The sequence below is a fragment of the Physeter macrocephalus genome, chromosome 14 (genome assembly GCF_002837175.3).
Source record: "Physeter macrocephalus isolate SW-GA chromosome 14, ASM283717v5, whole genome shotgun sequence".
Classification (NCBI taxonomy): Eukaryota; Metazoa; Chordata; class Mammalia; order Artiodactyla; family Physeteridae; genus Physeter; species Physeter macrocephalus.
The window spans coordinates 24,082,646-24,093,451 of record NC_041227.1 but is presented as its reverse complement, the minus strand read 5'-3'; the positions used below and the strand labels follow the sequence as shown (position 1 = coordinate 24,093,451).

The window sequence follows — 10,806 nt, the reverse complement described above, 5'->3', positions numbered from 1 at the left end:
TCCGATGCAGGGGACACGGGTTCGTGCCCCGGTCCGGGAAGATCCCACATGCCGCGGAGCGGCTGGGCCCGTGAGCCATGGCCGCTGAGCCTGTGCGTCCGGACCCTGTGCTCCGCAATGGGAGAGGCCACGGCAGTGAGAGGCCCGCGTACCTCCAAAAAAAAAAAAAAAATGGGAGCTGATATTGATTCTGCCTTCAACTCTTGGGGCCTCACTTTTGTCATCTGGCAAATGAGGACACATTCCCTGCCCTAATTCCTATCCAAGGCTATCATAAGAATAAAAAATGAGGTCATTTCCTAAGTGTCACAGGCCTCAATTTCTTTATCCATCAAATGGGGACAATAATTCTGGTCTTAAATTTCCCAGGAATCAGATTGAATAATGCACAAGGAAGTAGGTTTTTTTAAGCTGTGAAGTGTGGAGCACTGGAAGGGAGGATCATGAAGAAAATCTATCCAGGTTTGGCTGAGTGCTGTCGAAATCCAGTTAAAGTGTGAGAGGTCAAAGCCAGCAGCTAACGAGTTCCCGTGGGTGTCAGGGCTGGGTTGGTCTGGAGGAGTCTTTCCATTCAACCTCAGCATTTTACCAGGGGGAAAAGTGGGGCCCAGAGAGCCGAGCAATGCTGCGAGGCAGTGCCTGGGGGCTGCAGGGGGAAGAGCCCCTAACTGAGACCTTTGCTTCTCTGCAGCCTTCTTGGCCACCTTGCAGCAAAGTGATGCTCTCCGCTCAGCCCTGAGAGAGGTGCCCATGGGTAAAGCTGGTGGTGATGGTGGTGGGCCTCTCCTGGGGGGTTTGCTTGGTGGAGGTGGAGGTGGCCGGGGTGGTGACCTGTTGGGTGGGGTTGGCGGAAGCTTACTGGGTGGCAGTAGCAGCAGTGATGGACGCCTCCTGGGTGGTAATGGTGGGGGGCTGCTGGGTGGTGGAGGCCACGGTGGTGGGGGGTTGCTGGGTGACAGTGGTGGTCTCTTGGGTGGTGGTGGTGGCCGACACCATTACGATGACCACAGAGACGCTGAATTCCCCCGAGGTGTCGGTGGTGTTCCCTACAATGAGTTTCATGTCCAAGAACCACCCCCAGAGTATACCAACGGCAACCAGCTTGGTAGTAATTACAAGTACGGTCACATTGAGACCAATGACAACACCGCTCAGCTGGGGGGCAAATACCAATACGGTGAGATCGTTGAGTCTGACGGAAGCATCAGGGACCTCCGGAAGGGCAACTACCGCAACGCTGAGAGTGCATATGGCAGCCGGAGGGGCCACAGGCAGTACAGGTCAGCAGAAGTGGCGGCGACCATGGGCAGACTTCACCGGCAACAGCTGCAGCCTGGAGAGATCCCACCTGGTGTAGCCACTGGGGCGCTGGGCCCAGGTGGTTTGCTAGGCACTGGAGGCATACTGGCAGCCGACGGCAGCCTAGCGGGCCAAGGTGGCCTGCTCGGTGGAGGTGGTCTCCTTGGTGATGGAGGACTTCTCGGAGGAGGGGGCGTCCTGGGCGCACTCGGCGAGGGTGGCATCCTCAGCAGGGCATCACAGGGTAAGGAGGGGCCAGGCTCTCCTTGTCAAGCTCCCTGATGAACCTCCAAACAGGAATGATCACCCCCAGAGGCCTGGAGTTGGAAAAGGGATGGTCTTCAGTGCCCTGTGCACTTTAGGGCTTGGCCTCAGGACTGGACATCTCAAGTCCCAAGTTGTATGATTTGGGGTCTTGTCGTTAGACAGCCCTGAGTTTGAGTCCCAGTTCAACCTTTTATATTAGTGTGTGACTCTGGGCCATTCTTTCCCTCTCTCTGAGTCTCAGTTCCCTGATCTGTAGAATCGTCATAGTAATATAGTCTAGGTGTAAAAAACCCAAGGATCATACATACATATTATAATTTCAACTATACCCAGCCTCCTCCTCACATTCACTATTTAATTCAACCAATATTTAGAGTGCCTACTATGTGTGGGGCACTATATTGGTACTAGGGACACAACCATGGTGAGCCAAGACAAGACACATCCCTTGTCCTCACAGAGCTTGCAGCTTGGTGGGGTATATGGCATCAATAAAGAAGCCTGGAAACAATCCAATTACAACAGTGCTAAGAAGTTCATGGAGAAGTGAGGATGTGTATAGTGGAGAGGTCAGGGGAGGCTTCCTGGAGGAAGAGGACCTAGAGCTGAAATCTAAAGAATGTGTAGGAGGGAACCAGGCAAAGAAGGGCAGGGACAGGCAGAAGGAATAGCATCTTTACATGAAAAAAAATTCAAAGGAAATACAAGGACATATAAATGGTGGGTCTCCAGGCAGTGGGAGTATGGGTCGTGGTGTTTTTTTGCCTTTAACTTCTCTATGTTTTCCAAGTTCTATCCACAAACCACAGGTCTTTCTGGAGTCTGGAGGAATGAATGGGGCGCAGAGGAGGAGGAGGGTGTAGGGAGGGCGGTCCCGGGTGAGCAGCGTGGCAGGCAGTGGGGCTGGCCGCCCTCTCACCGCTCTCGGTCCTGTTCAGGCTGCGCATCGTGGAGCTGACTCTCCCTCGGGTGTCTGTGTGGCTCCTGCCGGGTGTGGGCGTCTACCTGAGCTTGTACACCTGCGTGGCCATCAACGGGAAAAGGTGTGTGCCCTTGGTGCCGGAGGGATCCCTGCCCCGCTACATCCTGGCTGGGAGATCTTGGGCAGGTCATCTCCCATCTTTGTCCATAATGTGGGGACTAAAAGACCTGAGGTGTCACCAGCACACGCATGGCCTATACCTTTGGGCTCAGGTCATCTCCCGAGCGGCGAGCAGTAAAGGCAGTCTGTGTGGTGGTTAAGATCTGCAAGGCTGGAGTCTGGGGACTGCCTGGGTTCGGATCCTGACTCTCTCTTTTAATGTGACCTCAGGCCAGTCCCCCTAATTTCACTGAGCTGTAGTGTCTTCACCTGCAATGGGCATGATAAGACATATCCTTTTCCAGGTGGCTGCAGCCACAGCAAGGGACAGCAAGCAAAGGCCTTGCTGAACAGTGCCTGCCACGTAGGTGGTGTTCGTTAGAGAACCTCAGACAGTGGACTTTTGCATCGATTTATCCCCATGGGATGAGGTCATGCCTACAAAGCTGGATGATTGGGTGGGCACCTTGGAAACCAGAATTTATACATAGAGTTCATTTATGGACCTCTGTTCCTAGCCTTTGGAGCTCTCATAGGCTAAGGGGAGATAGAAATGTTCACAGATGGCTTGAGGGACCAGGGAAGCCTTCTGGTTTGGGACCCCTAGACGTGAGCCAGCAGCATAGTAGATGGCGGGGCCAGCCAGAGCAAAAGCCGAGGTGTGAGGTGGTGGTTGGGAGTTGACGCATTGTCTCCCTGGCCCCATGGTCTCCTCCAGTCTTATTGGCTTCTTGGACATCGCAGTGGAGGTGAACATCACGGCCAAGGTCCAGCTGACCATGGAGCGCACGGGTTACCCACGGCTGGTCATGGAGCAATGTGACACCCTCCTGGGGGGTATCAAAGTCAAGCTGCTGCGAGGGCGAGTACCAGCGGGCTGTGGAGTGCCTTGGCAGATGCTGGAGGGGGTCTGTCTTTGGCAAACCATATTTAAGAGCAGAGGCTCTGGAAGCAGCCTGGGGTTCAAACCTCTTCAGCTTCATTATCGCTTGCTGTGTGACTTTTGGGCAACTCCGTTGCCCCTCTCTGAGCTCCACTTTCTTTATCTGTGAAATGGGGGTGATTCTTTTCCCCTTTGGAATTAAGATAATGAATGTAAAAAACAAGTGTCTCCTCTCCTTTCTCAGCTTTCAGTTGCCCTCTTGCCACCCCCTCCCCTCTATGTTCACAGCATGTGATTTGCCCAGGTCCAGAAAGGTGGATGGGCACATCTCAGGTCCCCGGGGTGAGATGAAAGAGGCAAAAATAAGATACCCTCCTGCCTCATCTTCCTGAGAGATGTTTCTTGACTGCTTGCTACCTGCTGAGCCCAGCACTGAGGCTTTGGGACTTGATCTCATTTAATGTCATAAGAGCACCATGAGACCACCAGGATGGTCCCTATTTTGCAGGTGGGGAAACCGAGGCACCAAGAAATACAGTGACTTGCCCAAGGTCACACAGTTGCAAAGTGACAGAGCTGGGGTTTAAACCTGATGACTTAGCTGCAGGGCCCATGTCCTCTCCACACCACACTTCTCTGTTGGTAAGCTGCAAGAAGAAGCCCTGGGCTGAATTTGGCCCCAGAGCTACACAGTCCCTAGAACAAAGAAAACATAGGGAGTCAAGCATCAGCACTTCCAGGCTTCCACCAGGAAGAGAAGCACATCACTTCCGCTGACATTTCATCGGCCAAAGCAGGTCACGTGATCTTGCCTGACCTCAAGGGGTAGGGAGGTGTGATCAGGAGGGAAGGATAAACAGGTATATCGTTGAGCACAGTAATGTCTTCCACACTCTTCCATGTCCTCCTGTGTAGGTGAGGCTGGAGACGTGGCTGAGGGGCAGTGAGGCTCTTGCTGCCATAGAGATTTTGCAGAAATACTAGGCACCTCATGCCTTCAGGTCCAAGCTGGGGAGGCACGGATGTAGCAGCATCCCACAAAGTGAGCAAGGAAGCTCCCAAATCAGTTCTTTACAGACAAGCCCTTGGTTTCTAGAAATAAAGCCCAGTGACTATACATCCAGTGAAACCTAGATCTTGGCCGTGTATTGTCTGCTCAAAGCAACTGCTCCCCAAGCCCCACCCCACGGCTCCTGGAAACCCTATCTGCCAGACAGTAAGGGAAACAGCCAATGTCTCCATATTAAAAACAATCAGACAGCATTCTATAGCGAGGTTCCCCTGCCACAGGACAGCTTTATACATCACCAACCTCAACTCTGGCATCAGGAGGTCATTAAAGAGCAAGAATTTTGGAGTCAGGACAATGGGGCTCACATTCCATCACTGTCACTTGGCTGACTTAGTGAACCCCTTAACCTTCTGATGCTCAGTTTTCCCGTCTATAAAATGGATAATAATAATAATACTCTAAAATGAGTGTGAGGCTATTTTAATGAGATCATTATTTTTCTGAGGTGCTTAGCACTGAGGCTGGCACACAGTAAGTGCTTAATTTGTGCTTGCTGTGGTTAGAGCTAATTTCTAGAGTGTGAGCCTATGGGACCTCTTGCCTCTGTTGACCTAGAACAAATAGACTGCCAGTTATTTCTTCAGCAAAGATGGGCTTATTCAGGCACGGCAGAAAATTGCAATCGGGGGTCTGCCACCATGGTGAGCCACGTGCAAGTCCCCCCACAGCAAGCGAAGGAGAACCCTTTTATAGAGAGGGGAAAGGAAGTCGCTGGGGCTGTAGTGAACAAAGAGTCCGTGGCCTTTCATGCGCAGAGCCCTTATCAGGGAAGAGGAGTCTTTCTTCTTCCTGTTGGGCTCTGCTGTTGTGGGATGTGACAGCTCCCCTTTCTGGTCTCCCAACTCTAATCACTTGAGGTTTCTGTTTATTAACTTTTACACCTCTGATCAGAGCTAAACTGAGAACAAGGAGGGGCACTTGGCCTGCTGGCAAGAGAATGCCCAAGGGATCCTTCCTAGAGCAAGGCAGGGCCAGATCTGCCAAACAGCTCCGTGTCTATGTTTAGAGCCACACAGCACATTTAGAGCAGCTTTAACAGACTTATTTGATCCCAGCTTCTAGCCTTGAAGGGGCGTATAGGTACTGAAGTCCCTTTTACACAAGTAAGATATTTCTTCCTCCCAGTGATTTTTAAAAAGCCTTTTCCCCCCATGTCTTGTTTTTTCTTTCACTTAAATGTTGGGGAGCTAAACTATTTAGTTTATTTGCAACAGTTTATTGTAACCCAATATATTGTGTTTATTCCTGGCTGCATCATTCATTCATTCACTAAGTGGCTACCAACTCTGCCCTCCTGGAGCTTAGATCCTAGTCCACAAGACAGACCTATAATAATAAGGTCTAAGGAAACAAGAACACGTAAATTAGTAAACAAAAAGGCTATTTTGAGATAGTCTTGAGGGTTATAAGGGGGATAAATGGGGACACATATCAGGGAGGGAAGGGGGAGGGGGAGGCACCACCGGGTGGTCAGAGGTCTCTCTGAGGAGGAAGCAGCATCAGAGACCCCTCCAGGGGACTTCACAGTCTATCACCCTTCCTTTCCCCAGGTTCCAGGGTCTCTTTCTCTCCTGGTCTCCTTGGTAACACCCAAATCCTAGCTCCTGGGAAGGGGGCTCAGAGAGAAGTAGGGCAGGACTTCCTGTCCAGTCTGCCCTGGGAAAGGCTAGAGGGGAGGAAGTCCTGCTTCAGGAAGGCGACAGGAACTTGATTTCCAGGCCAGTGGCTAAGGCTGCTCTGTTCCTACTTCCAATGTTAGAACCCCTCCTACAAATCCTTATGAATTCAGCCATTTGTTTCTGTCCCTACCTCCACCTTTCTACCCCCTCCCATCATCTTTCCTCTGAACCACTGCTCCGGCCTCCTCACTGGTCTCCGTTCTTCCAATCTTGCACCTACTATCCTCTCCCCCAACTCAGCGGCCAGAAGGTTGGGTTTTTAAAACTGCACATCCAGTCATCTCCCTTCTCTGCTTCAAGCTCTTCCATGGACTTTTCATGGCACCCAGAGCAAAATGCAGAGCCCCTCACCACTGCTCACAGGGCCCTGCAAACTCTGCCCCCACCCCCTTCTTCAGCCCCATCTGTCCACTGGTCCTGTGCTGGAGGAGGGGCGGTGAAGCCCTCCATATGGCCCTCATACCCCTTCCTCAGACACTAAAACACACCCACAGGCTTCAACAAGTTTAAGTTTTTCTGCTGTTTAATTTTGGAAAGAATTGAAACTTTGGGGTGGTGTACATTTTGGGGTTATAAATAACTCATTTCATTTCCCATCGGCTATGATTTCTCAAAAGTCAAAGGGTATGCTCAGGCATTCTTTCCAAGTGAGAAAGTGGATTTGGAAGACTAGGGAAGGAGAAAGAGTCGCGGATCAGATTAGAATCTGGGCAGAGTAGCTTGGGGTGGACGATCCAAGTGACAAAGAGGGGTCTGGCACGCTGGGACTTCTGGGGCAGTGCCGGGTGTAACAGAGGAGTGAGGCTCGATGAGATTAGTGCTGCTGAATCAAGAGCGTCTTCAACACCTGGCCTGATTGTTCAGGCCTCAGACCCCACTGCCCCCTCCTCCTTCGGCTCACGGTGAAATGGACCAAACCATCACTACATCTTGAGTTGACAATGACAAAACCAAATGAACTGTTAATTTAAATGTAAACGTGAGAAGAGGCCCTATTAAGCATCTCCATCAGCTTTGGATGATACTGAGTTTCCACAAATAAACCAAGGATGCTCCTCAAAATTGCAGGGATTCCAGTTCTCTGCACGTGAGCGAGGCTGCTCCTTGAAGCACTGCAGCGCAGCCAATTTCATGGCAGGACATGCAATGAGACTTCTTAGGTAACTCCACTGATGTCCTATTTCAGTTGTAGTTGACAAATAACGAATGCTAGGAGCCCTCCAAAGAGCTCACTTAGTAGGTGTTTCTGCCACTAATCTTGAGTAACAAACCATCTGAAAACTTAATGGCATAAAGCACAGTTTTAGTTTTTGCACAGATTCTGTGGGTCAGGACAGCTTATCTCTGCTCCAAGATGTCAGGCCTCAGCTGGGAAGAATGGCTGGGGTGACTTGCTGTCTGGGGGATGGAGTCACCCGGGGGGTTCCTCACTCAGCTGGCTGGTGGTTGATGGTGGCTGTCGTCGGAACACCTACACGTGGCCTGTCCATGTGCTGGGTTCAAAGGCTGAGCATCCCAGAGGCACAGAATGGAAGCTGAATGGCATTTTTATGATCCAGTTTTGGAAGTCACATCCGTTATACTCATTTAGTCCAATCATTCACAAAGGTCCTTCCAGATTCATTGAAATGGCTACTTCATCAGAGTCTTTTTTTTTTTTTTTTTTTTTTTTGCGGTACACGGGCCTCTCAATGCCGTGGCCTCTCCCTGCTGTGGCCTCTCCCGTTGCGGACCACAGGCTCCGGACGCGCAGGCTCAGCGGCCATGGCTCACGGGCCCAGCTGCTCTGAGGCATGTGGGATCTTCCCGGACCGGGGCACGAACCCACATCCCCTGCATCGGCAGGCAGACTCTCAACCACTGCGCCACCAGGGAAGCCCCCAGAGTCTTGTCACAATGTCACAAAGTCCTGCGAGTGACCCTGCCTCTGAAATTCATTTCTTTCCTTCCTAACTTCACCACCCTGGCCTTCAATCCCACACCTAAAATCTCAGTTGTAGGTTCACTAGGAGAAAGAGTAGTCTTCTAGTCCAATCCTTCCATTTTTCAGATGAATCAAGTGAGGCTGAGAAAGGGCAAAGGCATCCCACAGATTGAAGTAACAGGCACAACATGGGATGCTGGCATGTGTGATAAAATTGCCTTTGAGGCTGCTGATTCCTAGGAAATACTCTGTTTCAGTTATTTATCACTGATCACTAACCACTCCAAAACCTAGTGGCTTAAAAAGCCCGACAACTTATTATTTATCACGCTTCTGTGGGTTAACTGAGCCGTTCTTCCATCACATGTGGTGCTGGCTGCGGCACTGGGATGGCTGGAACGTCCGGTGTTGGGCCTAAGGACTTCCCTTCGGCCCGAACAATTGTTTGGCATCTGTCAAGCGTTCACAGAGAAGGTTGGGTCCTGCCAGTGTCCTCCTGTAGAGCCTGCTTGTCCCAGGCCCTAGGTGGGCCATTTGCATTGGCCTTCGATGCCCCTGCAAGTCCTGCCAGTCCCTGCTTGTGCCCAGGTCCCACCTTGGGGTTGGGCACCAAGATCCTATCACCTGCCCCAGAAGCAGCTAGAAGCAGTGTGGAGTGGACTGTAGTCCCTACGGGCACCAGCCCAGCCCTGGACTCCCAGGCTGAGCCCTTGTAGTTTGTACTGTGGAGCCTTGACCTCTCTCTGGCAACTCAAGAAGCCAAGTCCTTTGAACCAACACATGGAGATCATCATCAACCTCATCCTCATTATTATCATCATCCAGGTTCTCACAGCCATTTACTGAGCGCTTACCCCGTGCAGGGTGCTGCACCAAGCACTCACACCTGTCGTCGTGGCGGTATGATTACTTATCCTTCCTATTCTGCAGACGAGGTAGTGGGGGCTCTGAGAGGCTAAGCTGCCCGCTGGCGTGCAGTACGTGGGCGGCAGGGCTGAAACTCTTTCCTAGGCCTGCGACGCTGAAACTGGTGCTCTACTGTCCAATGATGACAGAAGTCCCCACCACATGGGATTGTCATGAGGTTTAAATACAGGGTGCACGGGAAGGAAGGGAGGAGCGGGGCACATACGAGAGATCGATGTTTTCAAATGTTTTGCTGCTTCGGGGCTGCCGAAGGATAGACCTCAGAGAGTTCAGAGAGAAGTTGCCAAAGATGACCCCTCCTGCGCTGCGGGGGAGGCTGGGGGCGCCGGCTGCGGGGCGGATGGCTGAGCGGCGTGGGTGGTGTGATAGGAGCAGGTCGCTGAGCTGAGTGTGACAACAGAGGAGCTGGTGTGCTGAGCGGAGCACGGCTCCAGGACACCCTGGACGGCAGGCAGCGAGGGAGGGCTTGGGGACATAGGCGGTAGAATATCCGGGGTCGCGCTGAACAGGCTTCACAGGGGCACAGTCGGGGTGTCAGGTGCTCCGGGGGGACAGCAGGTGGCAGGGATGCTGAGGGTTGACAACACTGCAGCAGCTGCGCTTGGTCTGGGGACGCCGTGCGGGCCTAGGAGGAGACTTCGTGGCCGCAAGCAGCAAGGACGGCACCGCAGTGCTAGGGAGGGGGCCGCGGCGGGCGGGGATGGGAGGAATCTTGGCCTTTGGCAGCCAGTCCCTGCAAGTGAAGGCATCTGGCCGTGGTCTTGCCGGAGGCGCGGCCAGCTGCGTCAACAGGACACCAACAAGGGCTGAGTGCCAGAGGCGGCCTCTCGGCAAGGTTCCCTTGTTCAGAAAACGTTTACTAGCTGGTGGGGGGGGTTGGGGGGGGGTGGCGACCGCTTGGGTGGCAGTGGCGGCGGTGGTCTCATGGGGGGTTAACAAGGAATTGGCAGAGCGAGAGGAAGGCTGAGGAGAGCCTGTGTGTTCCCTGCACGCGCTTTTCGGTGTCTTGGCTTTGCCTGGAGGTGATGTTCATCTCTGTATTCCAGTGGTCCTTTTGCCGGGACCTCCACCGGGGGTCTGGGGAGCGTTGCTCACAGATGATGTCACCCGGAAAGCAACGGACCGCATGGTGGACTGCACTCCCTGGCCAGTGGTTCCACATTCTGTGCTGCTCCAGCCACAGGGGTGTCACTGCTCTGCGTGGCCCTCCCCGTGCCAGCGCCATCCCAGCCCGAGGGCGCCTCTTCTTTGAGTCTGCCTTTCCTGAGACCCCTTCGGCCCTGTGCATCCCCGTGCTTCTGGACATGGTGGGAGCCCCCGGCTACCACCTGAAAGCCATTTGGGAACCTCGGAGAAGGCAGCACCCACAGCAAAAAGAGCCTTGCGCCTTCGGGCATTATCGGGTGCGTCTTTGGATCAAAGCATGAGGGGGAGAAGGATGCTCCAAGTTTAAACCCATTAATGCAGGTCAGGTTTGACAGCGGGGAGAGGGTGGAAGGAGAAGCAGCACCATTGACTAAAGGCCTAGCAAGTGCCAGGAATTTCCCACCCATTGTCTTGTGAAATTGTCACAGCCATTCTGGGGGATAAAGGGTATGATCCTCACTTCACAGATGAGGATGTGGGCTCCGGGAGTCTAAGTAACTTGCCCGGAACCTGGCCTGGGTTTGGCTT

General features: G+C 52.8%; 1 protein-coding gene across 1 annotated transcript in view; it reads left to right on the top strand.

The window, feature by feature from the left end:
• The window catches only part of BPIFB4 (BPI fold containing family B member 4), an 11,217-nt gene extending 658 nt beyond the window's left edge, over positions 1–10,559 (top strand). The window contains exons 2-6 of the mRNA XM_007122372.2: positions 692–754; positions 1,031–1,553; positions 2,505–2,609; positions 3,366–3,513; positions 10,284–10,559. Of these exons, the coding sequence (XP_007122434.2) occupies positions 692–754; positions 1,031–1,553; positions 2,505–2,609; positions 3,366–3,513; positions 10,284–10,559 (1,115 nt within the window). The remainder of the gene's footprint in view (positions 1–691; positions 755–1,030; positions 1,554–2,504; positions 2,610–3,365; positions 3,514–10,283) is intronic.
• The last annotated feature ends 247 nt before the right edge of the window (positions 10,560–10,806 follow it).